The 22359-nt window shown below is 45.5% G+C and overlaps 2 protein-coding genes across 2 annotated transcripts in view; both read left to right on the top strand.

Moving 5' to 3' along the window:
* The window catches only part of LOC146205325 (cytoplasmic dynein 2 intermediate chain 2-like), a 139011-nt gene that overhangs the window by 1712 nt on the left and 114940 nt on the right, over positions 1-22359 (top strand). The window contains exon 2 of the mRNA XM_084589969.1: positions 9250-9518. Within this exon, the coding sequence (XP_084446095.1) occupies positions 9250-9518 (269 nt within the window). The remainder of the gene's footprint in view (positions 1-9249; positions 9519-22359) is intronic.
* The window catches only part of LOC146205326 (DNA replication complex GINS protein PSF3-like), a 49337-nt gene continuing 39669 nt past the window's right edge, over positions 12692-22359 (top strand). The window contains exon 1 of the mRNA XM_084589970.1: positions 12692-13214. Coding sequence (XP_084446096.1) covers positions 13020-13214 — 195 coding nt within the window. The 5' untranslated portion in view covers positions 12692-13019. The remainder of the gene's footprint in view (positions 13215-22359) is intronic.

Here is a 22359-nt window from a genome sequence, read left to right as displayed (position 1 = left end):
CACTTCCCCGAGGTTCACGAAAATCATTGCGGCAATTAACAACACTGCAATTATCCTGTGGTTCCTTTCGTGTAAAGGCTATTGCTTTTCCTTGGCAGGCAGTTGCAGGAGGTTCCTCAACATCGAATGTAATAAACCCTTGCATATATGAAGACATTTCTTCATGCAAGCCCACCATGTTCATCAGAGTCTGCAGGATTGGTGGTGTAGAATTCAGATTAGCTTTGAGATTTGTCATAGGCTCACATTTTCTGCAGATTAATGTGCTTTTTAAGCCCATTCCTGAGTTATTTCTTATTCCTTGTCATCCTTCATAATTTCTTCTTCTGTGTCTGGATGGTCTTTTGTTTTATTAAAACTCAAATTGTGCCTTTAACTAGTTCGTTTGTACAAGGGAAAAGGAGAACACATCCACAAGCTGACAATGAAGTAAAAAATATAGGGTGGAAAGATGAGTGAAGTGAGAAAATTGAGGCACTAACTTCCAGTAAAGGGAAGGACACACTGTGACGTAGGACGTATTTGCACTGTATGCACACAGTCATATTCACTCACGTAAAAACAAAAAAACTCATTGGTATGGGTATCCTGTCATAGTCTTACACATTTGAGGTCACTGTAAAAATATACCTGCATAGTTCCGTCGTATTGGCTTAGTGGTTAGGATGCTCGCCTGCTGACCTTGAGGACGCAGGTTCAATCCTGACTGTGGTGGCCACATTTTGATTGAGGCAAAACGCAAAGCAGTCGTGTATTGTGCGACGTGAGTGCACGTTAAAGAACCTCAGATGGTCAAAATTACAAGAACCGTCCGTTACGGCATTCCTCATAGCGGATGTCGTATTGGAAGGTTAAGCCCTGTCAACGTTCTTAGATATAGACAGTACTGCGCGGTGCGAAGTTGGCCAAAACGATTGCCAGTCCGGCGTGAGTTGATCACAAAGTGACCGCAGCGCTCCTCTTCCTTGCCGCAGTAAATGGGTGATGCCATTGAGCTAATACACAAGCAGGAATTAAAAAAAACTACTAACCCTCTTCTTTCAGCAATGCAACAGAAAATAAAATTGCACTTGTGTTTTTTAAACACCTCTTTGTACGCATGAAATGCCACCGCCATTGCACACGTATCTCAAGCACTCAGGTAGCAGACAACACGCTTGAACCGCCTCTGCAACCTCCTAGCTTCAGACACGTCGGTAGACATGGTGGCTTTCCTATGCATACAAAAGTGTGTTAAAAGTGCAAACGCAATTTTATTTTCTGTTGCATTGCTGAAAGAAGAGGGTTAGTAGTTTGTTTTAATTTCCACCTGTGCATTAGTTCAATGGCCTCACCCGTCTACCGCAGCGGGGGAGAGGGGCGCTGCGGTCACTTTGCGATCAACTCACGCCGGACCGGTGATTGTTGGGGCCCACTTTGCAGCGCAGTGCACCAGCATAGTTTTCCAACTGTCTATATCTAAGAACGTTGAGCCCTGTATACCATATTCCAACACCAATACATGTGTATGCATGAGTGTAAGGCAAGTGTGTGTGTAGCGCCTTGTTGCAGTTCACATGTGATGGCTCACTGTTTCATAGCATTTGAGATAAAAGCACAGCTTCTTAAAAGTTCATAGGTAGCATACATGGGAGGGTTCTGTTGCCATGAAAAAAAGATGCAGCGTGATATGGGGCTAGGGCCCTTTTTTGGCGTGTGTAAAATGCAATTCCTGCACACCAAAGTAGTTCAGAGCTACTGTGCAGAAATAGGCCCCACATTTAAACCAGTGTAGAGGCCTAATTTTTGGGTACATGTTTTCTTCTTTGTAAACACGTAAAAGCATTATTATGCATGGATTACCTCGTGTTTTTGGCCTATGACCACTAAATGATCTGTAATCAAATTTCTCTTTCATGTTGTTTTATATCTCTCCCATGCATGGTACCCTGACGCGGTGGCTCAGTGGCTACGGTGCTTGCTCGGCTGCTGAACCCAAGAATTGGTTCACAGGAAAGGAAAGACGCAGTATCTGTCACACTTGTTCTGTGGACAACCGACCGTGCCATAAGGGAAGGGAGGAAGGGGGATTGAAAGTGGATAGAGAGAAAGAAGAGGTGTAGTGGAGGGCTACGGAGCAATTTTGACCACTTGGGAATCTTTAACGGGCACTGACATCGTACAGCACACAGACGCCTCTCCGTTTCGCCTCCGTCGGAGAGGCTTCCTTGTGCTGTACGAGAAATCCTGGCCCCAGCGGCCGCTTTTCGATGTAGACAGAAAGCAGGGTACCTGTGTGGTGTCCATTGCCAGTGCACATTGAAGAGCCCTAGGTAGTTGAAATCTACAGAGCCCGCCATTAGGGTATCCCTCATACCCTGAGAGTTGCTTTGAGATATTAAACCCAACAAACCAAACTGAACCATCTGTGGCCTCAAAAGTGCTTATAGATCATGCGAGGCCTGAAAAAGCTGTGATATAACAGCTGCTTATTGTTTCAGTGCACTGCAGCGCATAAGCCTGCCTCAAGAGCTTGAAGGATAATGAATGAAGAGGCAGCAATTATATCTCAGTTTTTCATGCCTCATATGACTTATACAGACCATTGATGTCATAGAGCTGTTGAAACCGAAACAGCTTGAGAGAAAAAGTTGATTATAAGTTTTTCAGTGGTTGTACTTTATACCACGGTGGGATCCATGTACAGTTATGTCTTACACACCATTGCAAAGATGGGAACATGCAACCAAAAATAGTTGTCCATACGCCTTTAATTTTTAATTATATATATATATTTGCGTCTTGTCACTCTTTAACATCCTTGTAATTCTTATTGACAAAGGCAAGGTGGCGGAGGTAATATTGGGGGGAGAGGGGGAGGCAATCTTTACTGTAGCATCTCCTCAAGTTGTTGGGTTAGCCGAAAAACAATAGGCAATGAAATCTGTGCAGTCTCTCCCTCTTACCAATTGGTGTATCCCCTACCCCCAATTCTGTGTATGCCTGTGCTTTCAGATGAGGTTGAAATAGCTTGCAAAAACTGACAACAAAACACAGGTTTGTGTGATTATCACAACTGAATATCTTAACTATCTACTGCTTAATTTGATGTGATAATGCCTATAAGAATGGCAACTGTGATAATGGGAAATTATTGTTGCTATTGAAATACATGCAGAGGCTAGTCTGGTCTAGAATGCTGCAGAGAGGCTGGAGGCAAGTGATAAGTGAAAAAGATATCTGAAAAGCAATAAAACAAGCACCATTATGTATTTCTTTTTCTTCTGTAGCTTCTTCATGGAGGGACAATGTTTTGTTTCACAGCAAAACACTCAACCGCTTATGGTAAATACTTTGAATTTCAAAATATGGTCTGGAAAACCAAGAATTGTAAACAGTTTCTAAGAAAAAAGTGAAAATACTAGCAACTGCATTTCAGCTTCCTTTTTGTTCAGCACGAACTTGATGTGTTGGTTGGTAGCAGTGCGGTCCTGCCAATAAGTAAGAAAAATGAAAAAGGCCATGCATACTTTCCATAAAATATGGATATGCATGTAGCGCATTTGCACACCCTAAAAAAAATACTCAGATATCTACGCACTCAACCACACATGTGCACATGCACGCACGGAGGGAACCAGCAGCCACTGACACCAAGGAAAGCATAGGGGATTATTATGATAACCTCCTACGCTTTCCTTAGTGTCATTGGCCATTGGCTCCCTTCGTATTTATCTCATAGTGAGCCCCTCATTTACCCTATATTTGTTTGCTAATTGTATGTGTATGCATGTTAGAAGGGGGGGGGGGGGAGGGGGCAGTTTGGTTTGGTTGACAAGGTCTTATATACCAAAGCGACTCGGGCTATGGGGGACACTGTGATGGAGGACTGCGCAAATTTCTACCACCTGGGTTCTTTAACGTGCACTGACATAGTTCAGCACACGGGTGCTTTCCTTTTCGCCTGCATCGAAAGCGACCGCCGCGGCCATAATTTCATCTCGTGTCGTTGGGTTCAGCAGTGAAGTTACATATTGATGGAGCCACCGCAGTAGGGCATATAAATATACAAATATAGTATGCTGAAAGGTACACATATTTTAAAAAATTATTTCCTCGGAAGCAGTAACACTGTACGAGCATTCTGACTAAGGAAGGCATGTGAGTGGCAGGTTTTACAAAATGCAGATTCAGTTGCAAGCTTCGGTAGACAACGCTACTGACCAGCTGTGAAAGGAAGCTCAAGAAGCAGGATCTCTGGAAATGCAGCTCTTACAAAAAAGGAACACAGGGAGAACCATGTGCTTCTGATGGAAACCCGTTAGCAGCATCCAGTAAGCAAAATGTTAGATAAATGGTGGCTGGTGCCACAGGTGATAAGTTCGCACGGCCCTTATTTCATACAGCACATTCTCCTTTGTTTGGGTGAATTTGTAGCCCTGAATGCTATTGACCAACACAGCCGTTTGTTTTTTGTCTTTCTTTCGTGATCACAATCAACACTTTGCTGGTTTTTTTTGCTTTGCTTACCGACGCATAAGTGCAACACTTTGGAATCCTCTGCAACCAAAAGAAACCAGGTTATGCGTGTTTTAAACACATTGAGCAATACTGAAAACACATCAAGCACGCCTTCCAGGATCTGAGGAAGTACCACGCTGGGTCAGCTACTTGAGCGAGTGGTCTATCTATTCCAATAAGTGGCCAATAAGCGTCACAGCGGCAAAGAGAAAACAGCTGCAGTACTTCCAGAGTACCAGTGACTTTAATGTTAACTAGTGCCATGACATATAATATCCCACATGCTACTGGGTGTCTTTCTCAGGGTTTGCGCTTATTGTGCTTGCAGTAAGTTTTAATATTTTTGTAGTATACTTTGCCAGAAGAACTGTGACTATCCTTGTTTCACGCTTATTTCACCTTAGAGTGTCTTTTGTCGCAGCAGAAGTTGCAGTAGCATGCTCTTCAAATACCTTAAGTTTGGAATGCAGTCACTGCAGGCTTTACATCTTTAAAGGCCCCGCCGGGGTGGCGCAGTGGTTACGGCGCTCGACTACTGTTCCCAAGGATGCGGGATCGAATCCTGGCCTCAGCGGCCGCTTTTCGATGGAGGCGAAAAGCAAGGTGCCCGTGTGCTGTGCGATGTCAGTGCAAGGTGCACGTTAAAGAACCCAAGGTGGTCGAAATTTCCTGAATCCTCCACTAAGGCGTCTCTCATAGTCGGAGTCTCTTTGGGACGCTAAACCCCACAAACCAAACCAAACCAAACATGTTTAAAGGTAGTAAATTTGTGCTTTATGGCCTACGGATAGGGAAGGATAGTACAGTTCTTTTTTTTTTCTTGATGTAGCGGCAAATACTGAATTAGATTTTTACAGCTTTGTGGTGTTTGCATCATACTTCTGTTGTCATCATATGGCTGACTGATTGCAGGAATGCTTGCTGACACTAGTTAGTAGCTCAGATTTGAAGAACTTGAACCAGTGCACAGGTATCCGTATGGGTGGTAGAATCCTCAATGTTGATTCTTTGTCAAGGTATTGTCAGTGTTTTCATTAAATTCGACTTCCAGGTGTGTGATGAGACTCTGGAGAAGTTTGAAAGACAGAGATGAGTTTTTTTTTTTTTTTTCTTCAGAAACCATGGACACTTTTGCTGTCACAATGCAGATCATATCAACCAGTGGCGTACACGTGCATATTTATGTACAGATTACATAACTCTTTCCTTCAGACTGTGTATCAGGTCTGGACAGCCTGTTAGAAAATTCATTTACTTGAAGTGGAGCCTTGTGGGCTGTACACTGGGTGTGGACTGTACATTGAAAATTGCGCTAGTTTCAGGCTCACATCTCAGTGCCAGTGAATACTTACTGATTACTTGAAGAGTGCAGTAAATACTGTTTACTGTCTATTTAAAAATGCCAATCTAGAAATAAGGTTTGTCAGAGCTTGTATATAATTAGGGGTTGGACTCTTCAGTTTAAACCAATAAAGGTGCACAAAATTCAGTTTCTTTGCCACTCAAGGCATAACTAGCTGCATATGAGCATGAAGGGCCGTCACTGTAAAGTTTGGTGCGTCATTCTAACGTGATAGCATTAAAGGGCCCGTTCACCTAAAATCCGGCATTGGCAGCCATCTGCCGGCATTGGCGTTGTGAGTGAAAAATCACGAGTATGGCACTGGTAGCTACCGCCTGCCAGTGCCAACTCAGGAGCTGCCAACTCAGGCCTCTCCTTTCATATGGGAGGGGGATGTCGGAATCAGCCAGCCAAGACCTTTGCACTCGTGTTGCCACTAGGCCACCAGGCAGGTTCATACAGCTTGGTTAGAGCAGGGTATTATATGTGTGGTGGTGGCATATGCTATTGCATCATATCCTCTAAGGTGGAGCTTGAGTGTTTCCTCATAATTTTTGTTCTTTTTATGTGTCTTATTATTTATTGTGGAATGGTCTGTCCAGGACAGAAAGCTAGACCTCATTTTTTGTTGCACGGAAATGTACAGCGTCCTTCTAGCATGTCCAGTGAACGGCTTTAGCAGGGTAACTGAATGATCGCTTCGCCCATCGAGCGTGGCGCAGGTCTGCAATTCTCTCGTGTTCGTGTCTGGCATCTGGTCTGTTTATGTGACCCATCTTCGCCCCGTCCGCCTTACGCATGCTTGCAGGCTGTGCGATGTGCAATAATCCAGGGAGAGCGTACAGAGATGTTTGCACCGTTATTATTGTGTATGTGCTATGCCGTGTTATGCAATCCGATGGCAATATGAAGGAGACTGCAAAAGTGCTGACGTCATTTTCAACGAATACGAAATTTCCAAACTGATGTCGCAGAGAGCTCTTGTTTATATCCTTTACTTTTATGTGCAGAGAGGGTGGGGGATATTATCCCATTTAAGCACCATGGCACTGCATTTCATGGTCAACTTGTGTGGAGCTAGGTGGGCAGAGCCCACGCCTGAGTAGCCGTGCAAAGTTTGCGGGGAGGCCAGAAAGATTGGGCATCGCAAGTCGTCTTAGATTTTCTATGTATATTTCTCATTATAAATAGTTTGCCATTGATCTCTCTAAAGTTTCTTAAACCCAGAAGTCTGAAGAAAGGAGAAAACATCAGGAAGAAAGAAACCGATATGTGTATTATATGCATATGTACACATAATCAGCACTCTCATTCAAGGTTGAAAATGAACTAATTAAGAAAGTCAGGGGTGTGATGTGATAGTAGCATAGTTAGATAAGCAACACAGCTGTGAAATTTGAGGCATTGCTCCACTAGGTTACCCACCCTTCAAGCCAGGAAGCACCACCTCTTCATTGTCTAAACGCTTACCGTAGCTAATTTCGTAATAGTTTATCAACTGCCTGTAGAACACTGACATGAAACCGTGCATCAGCACTGTGAGTCTTGTGTTCTGGCTACTGCGAGGGTTTAACCTTAGTTCCACCACTGTCATCAACATGCAGCCCATGCGTTCCCTCCTTTCCCCCCCCCCCCCTTTTAACCCAGGGTGACAACTTGTCAGCCTAGTTTTTAGAAGGAAACTTCCACTGGAGATTTTGTTTGCCAACTATCTCGTTTATTTGTGTGACTTGTTTAATGACGGTAGGAACTTTTTAGATAATAGCAGTTCCAAGTGCCCGGATTTGTAGGTTATTTACCTGCAAATAAAGTGTTCATGTTTATAAAAGTGCCTGAACAGACGTTTGGTGACTTTTGACCACACAAAAAATGCCAATTAAGTTGCAAAGAAAAAAAAAAAAGTCTGGAATTCATGTCTAAAACAATATTTGCTGAATAAAACCGAAACTTTCATTCTGACATAAAAACTGCAAATAAGTCTGCTGAACTTACAAAAAACATAAAAGAGAAATATCGGACCCTTAAGTATAATGCACTGAACATTGTATAGAAGTGCTCAGCTTAAACTGTCCAGAGCAAACGTGGAATGTATAAGGGCATCTTTAGTGTCCTTTAACATAGTTTTACTTATGCAGGTACCCTGTGGCAATTGTTCTGTGATTAGGACACTCAACTGCTTATCCCAAGGATGGGGGTTTGATACTGGCTGCAATGTGTTTTTCGTTGGAAGTTAAAAGCAAGGTGCCACATGGCGTGCGATGTCGGTGCACATTAAAGTTCACCAGGCGGTTGATATTACCTGGAGTTCTCCATTGTGGTGTACCTCATAGCCTTAGTCACTTTGGGACATTAAACCTCTGTAAACGAAACGAAAACGTCTGCAACTGTCTGTTACTGACTTGAACAACCATGCTGGCTTAACCCCCTGAGGTGTGGGCTCACCATTACTCTAAGTGCAGCTCAGGTAGGCATTAAATGGGAGTGTAACTGTCAAAAATTGTTTCCAGGTTAGCTGAAGTTAGCCATTTTTCACTCACTTTATATTAAAGAAGTGAACACTGAGCTCCAAACTGAATGGCGTCATTCTCCTTTTCTATACTCATCATTCTCTTTTTTATTCAAACCAAACACCCCAACTATATTTATCTTGGAGCTTTCTTGTGCATACATATCAATCAATATTTGCTCATTTCTATGCTTTTTCTACTTCAGGGAGTTCTAAACCCATCATAATTTTTTTTTCTTTGATGCCAATTTGTGTTATTTTCGATTCGTTTTTCATTTGGCATAAGTATTACTGCTGTTTAGATCACACTTTTTAAGGGAAGCTAGAAGATTAGATATCCTGCTACTTTCAGATTAAAGGTTCTGTAGATTTCAAGAAATAAAAGATAGGATAGGCAGTGAACCTTCAGAAAAACCAATGTTTTGTTAACATAGAGGAATGCATGCTCTAATCTGTAATTCTGTTCCAGACTGTATGAGCAGATCTGCATCATATCAGTGTGTCTTATTTTTGAAGCTCTACAAAAACAATATTTCTTGTGCCCTCTAACTTGGAAGAGTTTTAAAGCTTCCTACTTTTGTAGTCTTTTTTTCTGGCACATTTTGTTCCCTTGGCAAAAGTGCCTTACTTTAGACTCTGCTGTGATCCCTGGATTGCTGACATTACACCTCTGGTGCCACTCTCTCACCATGTCCCTTGCTTTTGCGCTTTGTTATTTATCTCCTACACCTTCTAGGAAGCTGGCGAGGTGCCGCGCACTTGTCAAGAATGTGGACCTTTCTTTGATTTTTAAAGATTGAATTCAGCATACTTTTATCATGTTTCTTCTTTAGCTTTAAACTCATTGTGAATACATATTGGTGAACAGAGAGTGATTTTATCATCCTATTTATTTTATTAGGGTCGCTTAATATGTCTTCAAAAGAAGAGGACCTGAAGCCGGGGGCGAAGCTTGATCTACCATTGTGGCTAGCAGCACCTCTGCTTAACCGTCGCATTGTTTCTGCTGAAGTACCCAAAGTGTACAGGGAGACATACAGAGAAATCCTTAGTGCTGAGGCTGTTGCTGTGGACCTTTGTCGACTTCAGCCACAGTACTATAACTTTGGGCTGCTCTTACAGAAGCTTCCTCTACCAGACGTGGAATTCATCAACAACAGCCTCATTGAGGCAAGTGATTTTGTTTTTTATGGTTTTTTTGTACCTACAGCATTGGTCAAAAGTCCCCAGGCCACAGGGTCTGCTTTTGAGCAAAAATAGTTGCACAATTAAGGCGCCTATAAAGTCGCCATCATCCAGTGATACTTCTACCCCTTACATGGATTATGAAGTTCTGAGGTGGTAAAAGTGCCCCGGAACATGGCTCAAAAGCAGAACCTGTGGCCTGAGAACTTTTCAACAACCCTGTACATACTTCACCAAGGCATTATCAAAATTTTGTTTGTGAAAAGTTATGAGAAACATATATTTTCACAATATTTTTTTTTTTTTTGCTCGGGGTGAAACATTATTAGCCCACTTATTAGTACCTCAGAGAATGTTGCTTGTGCAGACAAGAGGTTCGTATATATTTTTAACGCTATCAAGGGCACGTTGTGCAGAAAATCTGGCTGGCATTGTGAGCAAAAATCGCGAGAGTGGGGCCGGTCGTAGCTGGAAGCTGACATGGCGGAGCTCTTATTCTTGTGTGGTTTGTGCAACTTAATGAGACTACATGATATCAAAAAGTTGAGATGAGCTGCCAAATCAGGTTGCTCATTTGAGGTCGGAGGGTGGAATAAGAATCAACCTTCCAGTGCCCTTGGATGCCAAGTCAGCCGTACTGCTCCTAGGCCAGTCAGGTACATCCATACATCTTGGTTTAAAGCGGGACTTTAAATGTCGGGTGGTAGCCTACGCTATCTCGTCATACAGCTTAGGTGTGCTCCATAATTTTGAGCGCGGCAGTGTTAAAAGCTTTGTTCACCAGAGAATTTGGCGTCAGTGTTGTGAGCGAAAAATTACGAGAAAGGAGCTGGTAGGCAGTAGCTGTTAGCAGACATGGCCACGCACTGCTGGCCGTTGGGTTGCAATTTGGGCCTCCTTTCAGATGGGAGGGTGATATCAGAATCAGCCTGCCAAGACTCTTGCATTCAGATTACCCCTAGGCCAAGCAGGCATGTGCATACGGCTTGGTTTAACCGGGGCTTATACCTGGTTTGGTAGCCTACACTATCGCACCATATTTTCAAAAGTGGAGCTTACATGTCCCCCATAATTTTTTAAAGGCGTTTATAGGTTTATGGGCTGCTGAAATGTTCTCAGGAAACTTTTGCACGAAATGACACCTAAGAAAAGAAATCTGCCTCCCCCCTGGGAATTGAACCACTATCCTTCCTATCCAGCCAAGCGCACAAACCACTAGGCCACACTGGGCTCGTGAGAAACCAATCGTAATTCTCCTTGTTTAGCCTGAGGATGATAGTAGCGATGAAAAGGACGATGCAGTCAGTGACAGTGATAATGAGTATAATAGGGATGACAATGACATTGCATTTTGTTGATAATGGTGATAGTAGCAAATGGGATGACAATGACTATACAGTTAGTGAAAACAGGCCTGTAAAGCGGCTTTCAACATTTCTGCTCTTAAGCAGACTTAAGCACAGTCCCATATATTTTTTTTTTTTGGCTCTGCTGTCAACCTTGTGGAATAGAGCTTGTGAACTTCACTTCAAAGTTATTGAAATTTCCTTGAAAGATCAGCAGGGCGCAAAACACATAGAATGAAAAAGTGAGACGATAATCACTTTTGTACTTGTTTGGTCTGTGTCCCCGGTTGCACCTTCAAGAATATTAAGAAGAAGAAATGGGTATGGGCAGGAAATGTAGTTCGAAGAGGATAACCGATGGTCGCTAAGAGTAACCACTTGTATTCCAAGGGAAGGTAAGCGTAGCAGGAGGCAGTAGAAAATTAGGTGGGTGGATGAGGTTAAGAAGTTCGCAGGGGTCAAGTGGATGCTGCTAGCACAGAACCGGGTTAATTGGAGAAATATGGGAGAGGCCTTCACCCTGCAGTGGGTATTGGGCGCGAGCGCCACCACTGAAGCGAACGGCGCTAGCGTCGACCTAGGGGAGCACGTGGCTTCTCTTACTGCTGCTGAAGCAGATGCTCCATTGAATTTGTGCGTTTTAAACGCTAATAGTCGCATTTTTTTTTTTGGTAGTTTTGCTTGATAATGAGTGCCAGCATTGTACTTTTGATCTTGTATCGTTGCTGAGGTTTCTGAAGTTTATTTAAGCTGTTGCCATGGTCCGTTACTGCTCTGTATCCGGACATACACGATGGAACCCGGCGCAAGCTTTCATTGCTACCTGAAAACCGCCACCATCAAAAAGCGGCCGGGATTCGATCCCGCATCCTTGGACACAGTAGTCAACGCCCTAATCACTGCACCACTACGGTGGGGCCAAATTGAATAATGTCAAGTTTATGGACACGAGCTGTATTTAGCTTTTACACCGCTGTAAATTTTGTGGCTGCTGGCAGAGGTAGGACATGGTGTACTGCCTTTATTGTGCACAAAGGAAACAGAGGACTGGAGGGAATCAGCACCTTCTTCATTTGCCGTGTTGTGTGGCCCAAAATGAATGTGTGGGAAATATGCAGGAGGAATTGATAGTTGCTGTATGCTTTCCTGAAATAAGACCTCCCAAGCATTGTATTCGTAATTTTGTTTCTGTCTGCAGTGGCTACTGTCTGAGAAGTACCATTTGGTAATGTCGATCCGCTTTGAGTCTAAGTGCATGGAAAAATTAGTGGTAGCTAGAAATTGAGCCCAACCATCCCATGTGCATTTCCTTTTTTTATTGTGGTATAGTTGGCTACGGTCACGAAAATATTTGGCAAAGTGACCACTACTCGTATTTACATAAAAACAATTCACATTGTGTCAATGTTTTCTGGCATGTGTTAAGTACTATACTATTCCATCTGCAAAAAAGGTATTAATAACCACCATATTAGTTGTTTTCGTATTGGGGAAACATTAGATGAAAGAGCTTATTCGTCATGTCTTTATAGCCTAATGTATAATATTTAACTTTTACTATTATTATTCTGCTATTCAGTCCGGAAGAGGTTATGGCTTGGTTCTATGCTTTAGGAGCTTGGTGTTTTTGTTACAAAAAAAGCCATATCTTCACCATTGCAGCAAATCAGTCAGCCCAGGTTATTTTCTGACATGGCCATTGTAGCCTATTCTTTCTTGTTATGCTCATTCTTTCACATCTTCCACTCCCCTTCCTAATATGTTGGATTTCCTGTATGGCTCATCAACAGGGGTTACTGAGCCTGTCTGGTCTTTGCATCTTTAGCTGGTTCAAGAGGTCACTGGACTCGGCCCGCCCAGACCGAGTCCACTGACCTCGCCTTACTGCTGGAGAATCCTTAGTGGCCTGAAGCCCTGCTTGGGAGCGTTTCCATTTACTTCTTTTTCGGCGGCTTTTCGATGCAGGGACTGTAAAGAGACTGCAGCGAACTCAGGCAATGGCTTTCTCCGTGTCGCCGTCTGGGCATTTTTTGTTTCTTTTGGCGCTAGTGTTCGGTATTGTATGGATGAGCTCCGATGGCCTACATATTACTGGCCTCACTTTCACGAGGCGCCTTATTTGTTTTCCCTTTCCTGGTGAATGCATACGCTCGGCACACACACTTTGGTAGCGCCCGCCAAGGCGTTCGCTTCCTTTGTGGCCTACTTTGCGACCGACAAGGTGAGACGCTGTTGTGTAACCGCGGCGCGTAAGAGTGACGCGCACTTGACGCCCCAGGGACCGCGGCCCTACTCGGAGAGGCAGCGTTGGCGGGGACGTCTCTTTGTGTTCGAGGTCAGTGTCCGGACTGTTGTAGCAAGCTTTTTGCGTCCTTATTCTGGCCATCACTCAAAAGGGCCCAATCCCGGCGTCAGACGCGCGCCCTTCTTTTCCAGGCGAAAAAGGCGCATGATTGACCGAATGCGGCTGCCGCGGAGTGCTGGCCGCGAAAAGAAAGCAGAGAAAGGGGGGCACAGGTGAACGGTCCTCGCTGGTCAGAGAGCGGCTGCCGAGGAGGCGGCGCCGGTCGTTGCCCCGCGACCTACTTGGGAGTCGTCTTGGCTGTCCAATCCTGGCTTCTCTGTTTGAACGGGGGGTTCATTGGCACCACTTGGGTCATGGACAGAGCTTCCCTGAGTAGTCGTCTACCCAAGCAGCTGCACTTCAATTGACTCGTGGGCGAAATGCCGGGTAGGCAGCTGTGGAAGACGCTGCCCCACCCCGGAGTCGCAGGCGCCCGGAAGGGAAGCCATTCCGGGAAATTGCATTCCGCCACTCGTGAGGCTAGGAGAGCTAGGAGCCAAGTGCCGCGCTGTAACCTTTACAGGTAGCTGTTATTCGGAGTCATTTAATGGCGGACTGGCGTGTTCGTCTTTCCACTGCACATGCGCGCCCTGACCCGCTCGTGTTCGACCGGTGCTGGGCGAACACAGCGACCGCGAGTTCTCTGACACGCCTCTGGACGGGTGCGGTGCATTCTCGCATCTCAGGCGCTGGTAGCTATGTGAGGAAGCTAACTGTGACAGTAGCAGTGGGAACGCGAGCAGTCCATCGTAGGAGCGTTCTCTGATTTCTCACGCTGCGTCACTTCTAGAGTGCTAGTTACGCGAGTGCCGACTCGATCCGTACGTCTTGCAAGCATATATTCACACGTACCATTTATCGCAGCGCCACGCTATTAATTGCGGGCCATGGAACCACTGTCACTCTTCGTGTCGCTCAGTGTCTCACCTTGCCGAAAATTTCACTCATCACCAGGAAGCATCTCGCGAGAATAAACAGCAGCAGGCGTTGCGGTTGCGTGGTTGCCGATCTAGGTATTTTGTGAGTGAAGTTTGTTTTTTCTAGCACGGTTTCAGCGAGGAAGCGGGCGATGCTCACTGCGTCTGAGCCACACATCGAAATAATTAGTGAAAGCTTGGCAGGAATAGTGGATCGAGAAAGGGAATTGTGGCATATATATATATATGAAGGAAGGTCGTGGGTTCGGATCCCACCATCGGCACGTTTTTTCTTCTACTTTGTGTTTATCTTTCCCCTGAACAGATTACATTACTAATTTATGTGATTATCGAAGTAAAAATTAAAAAAATAAGACAGTACAATCCCTAATGCTTTCCTTGGCCTCGCCGACTGTTGGCTTCTTTCCTTCATGTATTATAACGAGCACCCTCATTTCCCCTTCATTTATCTGCTTATATATATATATATATATATATATATATATATATATATATATATATATATATATATATATATATATATATATATATATATAAATTATTACGGAAAGGTGCGGGGGTGAAACGCCACTGTTCGGAAGTCTCAGCACCTCAGAATGTAGTCTGGTAGTTACTATCCTGGCAGGGCGTAGCTTAGCCTCCCCCTCCCCCCAGAAATTTTCTGGGAGCTGTTCTTCCAAAAAGGGGTGGAGCGGCGCTAACAAGTGGTAGGAAGAAACGAGCGGAGCAGAGCAAAATTGAAAGCAGCCGAGACTTACCAGGCGAACTAAGAATTATCCGCAATTTCCGGTCTACAGTTTATTTAAACAAAGGTAGGGGTACAGCATATACATCCTCCCTTTCAATGCACTTTGTCCATCGGGCTGCAAGCTTGCGTATTCCTTTCTAAATGTTTTCGCTTGGTTGAGAACTTTACACCCCTTCTCTCAAGTCTATGGTTTGTTGAAAAACGACGACCACATAAAACATCCGTGAGCGGCCCAAGCAGGTGAATGTCGAAAGGGAGCGATATCGGGACCGTAGGCAGGATGATTCCTGCGCGGTTTTATATATATGTATGTGTGTGTGTGTGAGAGAGAGAGAGAATTTTAGCCCCTTTCGCACCATCGACCAGAGAAATCTGACTACTCGATGTTCCTCCTTGTTGCAAACTGTTAGTAGAATAGGCATATTTACGCAGCAGCAGCTGAGAGACAAGTGACGCGATCGAGATAAAATTTCGCACACGTGACCTCAGGCATACCAACAGCCGCCAGCACGCGCGCTTGCAGCTATCTATAGCACTATAGTGCAGCAGACGGCACGTTGCATCGGCGTCCGAGGGGAGGTGCGAAAGTGACTTCAGGCTAAACCGAAAAACTTTTTTTCCCGAGACTCCCGTTTGCCGAGAAGCCCGGCGGCAGCGTTGTGAGCTGAAAATACGCCTCTAGCGGGTGTTCTGTAGTTGGTACATGACGTGGCCGAGCACTGATTGGTCGGCAGGGTGCGTGACGTCACGGCACCACACGACGTGGCCGAGTTAGAAGTCGATGGGGTTATATCAAGGTCGGGTGGTCTTTCACGTAATGTCGTAGCTCACGACTGTGTGTGTGTGAGATTATTAGTAGAGACACGGACTAGGAGATTAGTTATTAAGCAAGCCGCAGAGTAGTTTGGTTTGTGGGGTGTAACGTCCCAAAGCGACTCAGGCTATGAGAGACGCCGTAGTGGAGGCCTCCGGAAATTTCGACCACCTGGGGTTCTTTAACGTGCACTGACATTGCACAGCACCCGGGCGCCTTGCTTTTCGCCTCCATCGAAAAGCGGCCGCCGAGGCCGGGATTCGATCCCGCACCCTTGGGAACAGTAGTCGAGCGCCCTAACCACTGCCCCACCCCGGCGGTGCTAAGCACGGCCGGTCTCGATGGAGAGCGCTAGCTCCCTCGAGACCGGCCGTGGGCTAAGCCGTAGAGTGCATCCACGCGAACGAGAATCAGCGAGCGGAACCGCCAGATGTTATTCGTTTACTGTGTCGCGTCATACGCTTCGAAGCGAAGATTATCTCTCAAAATGTTTGGAAGGAATGCACATGCTTTGTGGCCCGATGGGCCGAGTGCTTTGGAATGGGAGGAGGATATGTGGGAAAATGAAGCATGTACAGTCTTTGCCGAAAGTGTAGAGCCCAGGGGGTGTACTTCTGAACCACTTCGTGCGGCTTGTAAGGTAATTGCAGTGCTCCGAATCTCTTCGTGGTGAGATTGTTTTGCTCTACCTCTCCAATGGGAAGGACCTCCAAATACTAAATCAGCGCTACTACATAGCTCAGAAGCAGACCCCCTGTGCTTTACACTTTTGACAAAGTCTGTACGTGTTCTGCGACTACTTTGTGGGCGTAAATTGAATAGCAAAAAAGTGAAGATCATTTTTTTTTTAATTTGCCCTCTTATTAAATAGCAGCAGGGCTGGTTGCGCATATTTCAGGAGGGAGGTCTCCTTTAGCGATATCGCGCGGTTGGTTCCCTCACACAGCGCGATGTTTATCTGGGTGATGCGTGTCTGCCACTTCATGTGTTTCCTTGTCTCGGTGTATGAAAATAATTTAACAATAAGTACATGCAATCGCAAGCACTGTAGTGGGGGTGTTGTGACCGTGCATGGTCCGCGCTTGCGCGCACTATTGTGCGCCTGTGGGCATGGTATTGATATGTGCTGTTGGTGCAAGGGCTCTAAGTGAGCGTGTTCACATGAATCTTTTTGTGTGAGCATGCTTTGCTTTGTCGTGACCCTACAACTGCCAAGTTGGCCCTGTCAAGGGAACGTCAAGAAAAAATACAAAGAAACGTCGCCCTGTGAAAAATAGCCAGAAGTGCTTTTGTTCAACTGTTCACCCTTCCCGTCGAGAGGCGCTATTATCAAGTGAGGAATGCCTATTGTCCAAAGGAGACGATCGGAGTGACACGTCCGCTGACGTACAGGAGAAGAAAGGAGCATGAGGATTACGGCCATTAGAGGATTTCCCGTGAAGGCAGGAAAGAGTTGCAATTGCCGGAAAGGGACAATGCTGCGAGCAGTATTCGTGGCGCGCACGTACACTTGGGTTTCTGAGAAGGAAATCCACTTGCCGGAACCAACATAGCGGATCTTTGCAGAAGAATCGAAATTTACCTCCTCGCCGTTCCCAAGCTCTACCCGACAACAAGTGACCACGCCCGACGAAACAATACTGGACCAGTCAGTGCATCAGACCATCAGTGCAGTGATGTGTTCGATTGGTTGCCAATATCTGAGGGGTGTGCCCTGGAACTGATTGGTCAGCATCTTCAGAGAGGGGCCGGACATAGGGGATTTAAGGACGTTGCAGAGCACGAAATGACGCTCTGAGCCCTGGGTAAACGGCTCATCCAGACGCTTCTCGCTAAGAACTCTTAACGCTTGCCATTTTGCTGATATAACCTTTACTTTCTTGTAAATAAGTTTTCTCAAAGTGCCATTAAACCTGCTTGTATATATTTTACCAACTTCGAAGATTCAATCCTTCATCAACCCGGAGTCTCTGCATGCTACCAAGTGAAGGCCGGGTCGACTTAGTCCCAGCGTCACGACAGGGGGTAAAAGTAGGGTTGCGCAGGCACACTCTTCACATTCCTTCTGGGTTCACTTCAGCATCTTTTTTATGCAGCTACGTTTAGGCACGTCCCACTGTCAAGAGGGTTAGTTCAGTGGTACGCTGGTTCTCTCCGACAGAAACATTTCAACTGCGAGTCAGCGCGCGTTTTTTTTTCTTTTTTTTCCTTCTTGCGTGCAATGTTATGCGATCTCATTGGTCACGTCCGCTCTTGACACCGCCGTCCCTGGTATTTGGGCAATGGTAGGAATTAGTGTCATCGTTAGTCCCTACACATCCCCTTTGGCACCCGTTCATCTCCAATTAGTGGTGTCCTGCGACAGCAGCGGCTACCCTGACTTGGTAATCATCTCGTCAGCACACCTGTCTATCTCGCTCCATGCTACGTTTGCCTTCACTTAGGACCCATTTGGTTACCACTTACAACCATGGGTTATCCTGTCTTCGTTTACATTAAATCGCGCGTGTTCCCAAACGCACTCTGCGGTTTTTTCGGTCTCATAACGTTACACTTGTTATTAGAGAGATTTAGCTTACCGCGATCCGCCACCGTGGCTCTCTACCGCGCGTGGGCTGATTGGCCCGACGCGGCAGGTCTTTGTGCCGACATCCAGTATGTGGCGTCATCTGTCGGCGGTAAGGGGTATCTGGGCATGCGCAGTGGAACGCGCGGTGGCGGATCCCAGTAGCGGATCGCGGATCACGGTAAGCTAAAACTCTCTATTTTCCTTCCATCACGGATGCAACAAGCAGGCGCGGTAAACAACTATGATGGTGTGAGTTCGTCAGCACGGCTACGCGACTTTCACAGGCGACGTTTATTCGCGTGCCAGAAAACCCCCCATGCGGACCAGGATTAATTCTGTTTTACCTTCATTTAGCCCTCTCTGTTTGGTGTAGTTCTCCACGCTAAACGTCACTTGAAAGCCGCGACCAGTGACAGGACCCAGAAGAGAGGAAAGCGAAACGAAAGGTCTCTAGCTAACGGCCCTGCTCTCACCACTGCCCCGCGTTTCCGGCGGCCTCGCTGTGGACTGCAGGTGCTGACGTCACATAGTCGGCTAGTTTGATGGCGTAAATTAGTCGGGAAAACCGCTTTAGGAAACGAAGAGCTCACTTTGCCCTTGTGGGCTCTACGCTGCCCGTGAGGCCGTGCCGCTTGACGGCGATGTTCGTGGCTGCGCGCTCTGTCATCGTCCAAACTGGCTAACTTGCCACATTCAAGGAGTGGTTTATGACTGTTCAGGACCAAGGAGGATATTAAAAAAAAAAACTGCTTGAGTGAAAGTCAATGGGCTGGGGTGAAGCCTGCGGCAGCCATCTTGAGGCGGGCAAAAAGTGGCCTCCCAAGCGCTTGGGAGCTCTGTTCGCCGGCGTTGCCATGTGTTTCAAATCCTTAAATGATTTTTAGGTTCTGATGCAATGCTTTGGGCTATCAGGTGAGCCATGTTGGACATCTCCGAATCGATTTCAACTACCTGGATTTTTAAAGATGTGATATCCGAGTACTGGGGCAATTTTCGCTCCACTCAGAGCAAATGTAGCAGCTCAGCATCAATGTCAAACCTTTGAGTGAAGCCGTAGCAACGCTAGTATTGCATAGTTGTGTAGCTTATGTTGAGTATAATTGCACTGCATTAATTTTAAGGCTTAATTAAACACTGCTAATGAACTTTGGGTTTTGTGCGACATCATCGATTCATATGTCGAGTATAATTTCACTGGGCTAATTTTAGATCTTAATTAAATTAGATAACTGTGAATAAATATTAGTATTACATGCTATAGGGTTTTGTGCGACATCATCGATTCATATGTCGAGTATAATTTCACTGGGCTAATTTTAGATCTTAATTAAATAAGATAACTGTGAATAAATATTAGTATTACATGCTATAGCTACAAGTCGTATATCGTTGGATAGCTTAAGTCTTGTAGAACAGCACAGGACTACCTGCACGTCTTAATTACCGTCTTAATTAATCATCAGCAGTTAGTCCCTTAGTGTACTACAATATTATTAGTTTAGTACAACTGTACTCGATATAAGCTACGCCACGATATATGACTTGAAAGGATCATACATTTCAAGTTTAATCATAATTGACTAATTAGTGGTAATTATTTAAGACGTGCATTTAGGCCAGTGCAATTGTACTCGGCATAAGCTATCCAACGATATACGACTTGTAGCCAAGCACGTATTTTAATATTTCACAATTATCTAATTAGAAGTAACTAAATAGGATCTAAAATTAGCCCAGTGCAATTTTGCTCGACGTATGCTACCTTACGACATGTGACTCGATAATGTCGCATAAAATCCAAAGTTCATTAGCAGTGCATTAATAAACCATGTTTAATTAAGACTTGCAATTAATGCAGTACTGTTGCACTCGACATAAGCTAAGCAACCATGTAATACTAACGTTGCTACGGCCTCACTCAACTTTTGCGCTGAGTAGAGCGAAAAAACCCACAGTACTCGGATATCGTCGACATCTTTAAAAATCCAGGCGGTTCAAGCCGATTCGGAGACGTCCAGTATGGCTCACATGATAGCCCACAGCATTGCAACAGAACTTAAAAATCCTTTAAGCACTTCAAACACACTGGCAACACCGGCGAACAGAGCTCCCAAGCGCTTGGGAGGCCACTTCTTCTTGCCCGCCTCAAGATGGCTGCCGCAGGCTTCACCCCAGCCTATTCGCCGGTATAGGGGACCTCCACTCCAGCGGTTTTTATAATCGCCTTGTTCAGGACATTCTTAGAACATTTGAGGTGTGGAATATTTGGACCAGTCCGCCTTTTGGCGGATATATTCGTGGCGGCGCGCCCTATCACCGTCCAAATGGGCCAACTTGTCACATTCAAGGAAGGGTTCAGGACATTCTCTAGAACATTGAGGTGTGGAATATGTGGGCTAGTCCGCCTCTTGGCGGATATATTCGTGGCGGCTCGCTCTATCACCGTCTAAATGGGCTAACTTGTCACATTCAAGGAGTGGTTCCGGACATTCTTTAGAACATTGAGGTGTGGAATATGTGGGCCGGTCACTGTGGGCCAGTCCGCCGCTTGGCAGAGATATTCGTGGCGGCGCTATCACCGTCACAGTGGGCTAACGTGTCACATTCAAGGTGTGGTTCAGGACATTCTTTAGAACATTGAAGTGTGGAATATATGGGCCAGTTCACCTCTTGGCGGATATATTCGTGGCGGCACTTTCTATCACCGTCAAAATGGGCTAACGTGTCACATTCAAGGTGTGGTTCAGGACATTCTTTAGAACATTGAAGTGTGGAATATATGGGCCAGTTCACCTCTTGGCGGATATATTCGTGGCGGCACTTTCTATCACCGTCCAAATGGGCCAACTTGTCACATTCAAGGAAGGGTTCAGGACATTCTCTAGAACATTGAGGTGTGGAATATGTGGGCGAGTCCGCCGCTTGGCTGAGATATTCGTGGCGGCGCTCTCTATCACCGTCAAAATGGGCTAACTTGCCACATTCAAGGTGTGGTTCAGGACATTCTTTAGAAAATTGAGGTGTGGAATATGTGGGCCAGTCCGCTGCTTGGAGGAGATATTTGTGGCGGCGCTCTCTATCACCGTCAAAATGGACTAACTTTTCACATTCAAGGTGGGGTTCAGGACATTATTTAGAACATTGAGGTGTAAAATATGTGGGCCAGTCCGCCTCTTGGCGGATGTATTCGTGGCAGCGCGCTCTATCAGCGTCTAAATGGGCGAACTTGTCACATTCAAGGGGTGGTTCAAGACATTGTTTAGAATATTGAGGTGTAGAATATGTGGGTCAGTCCGCCTCTTGGCGGATATATTCGTGGCGGCGCTCTCTCTCACCGCCAAAATGGACTAACTTTTCACATTCAAGGTGGGGTTCAGGACATTATTTAGAACATTGAGGTGTGGAATATGTGGGCCAGTCCGCCTCTCGGCGGATATATTCGTGGCGGCGCTCTCTATCACCGTCAAAATGGACTAACTTTTCACATTCAAGGTGGGGTTCAGGACATTATTTAGAACATTGAGGTGTGGAATATGTGGGCGAGTCCGCCGCTTGGCTGAGATATTCGTGGCGGCGCTCTCTATCACCGCCAAATGGACTAACTTGTCACATCCAAGGTGTGGCTCAGGACATTCTTTAGAACATTGAGGTGTGGAATATGTGATCCAGTCCGCCTCTTGGCGGATATATTCGTGGCGGCGCTCTCTATCACCGTCAGAATGGGCTAACTTGCCACATTCAAGGTGTGGTTCAGGACATTTAGAACATTGAGGTGTAAAATATGTGGGCCAGTCCGTCTCTTGGCGGATGTATTCGTGGCAGCGCGCTCTATCAGCGTCTAAATGGGCGAACTTGTCACATTCAAGGGGTGGTTCAAGACATTGTTTAGAATATTGAGGTGTGGAATATGTGGGTCAGTCCGCCTCTTGGCGGATATATTCGTGGCGGCGCTCTCTATCACCGTCAAAATGGACTAACTTTTCACATTCAAGGTGGGGTTCAGGACATTATTTAGAACATTGAGGTGTAAAATATGTGGGCCAGTCCGCCTCTTGGCGGATGTATTC

The sequence above is a fragment of the Amblyomma maculatum genome, chromosome 1, assembly GCF_055883805.1.
Source record: "Amblyomma maculatum isolate TAMU_Amacu chromosome 1, ASM5588380v1, whole genome shotgun sequence".
NCBI lineage: Eukaryota > Metazoa > Arthropoda > Arachnida > Ixodida > Ixodidae > Amblyomma > Amblyomma maculatum.
Note: the sequence above shows the minus strand (reverse complement) of the source record. Positions and strands in the feature narration are given on the sequence as shown.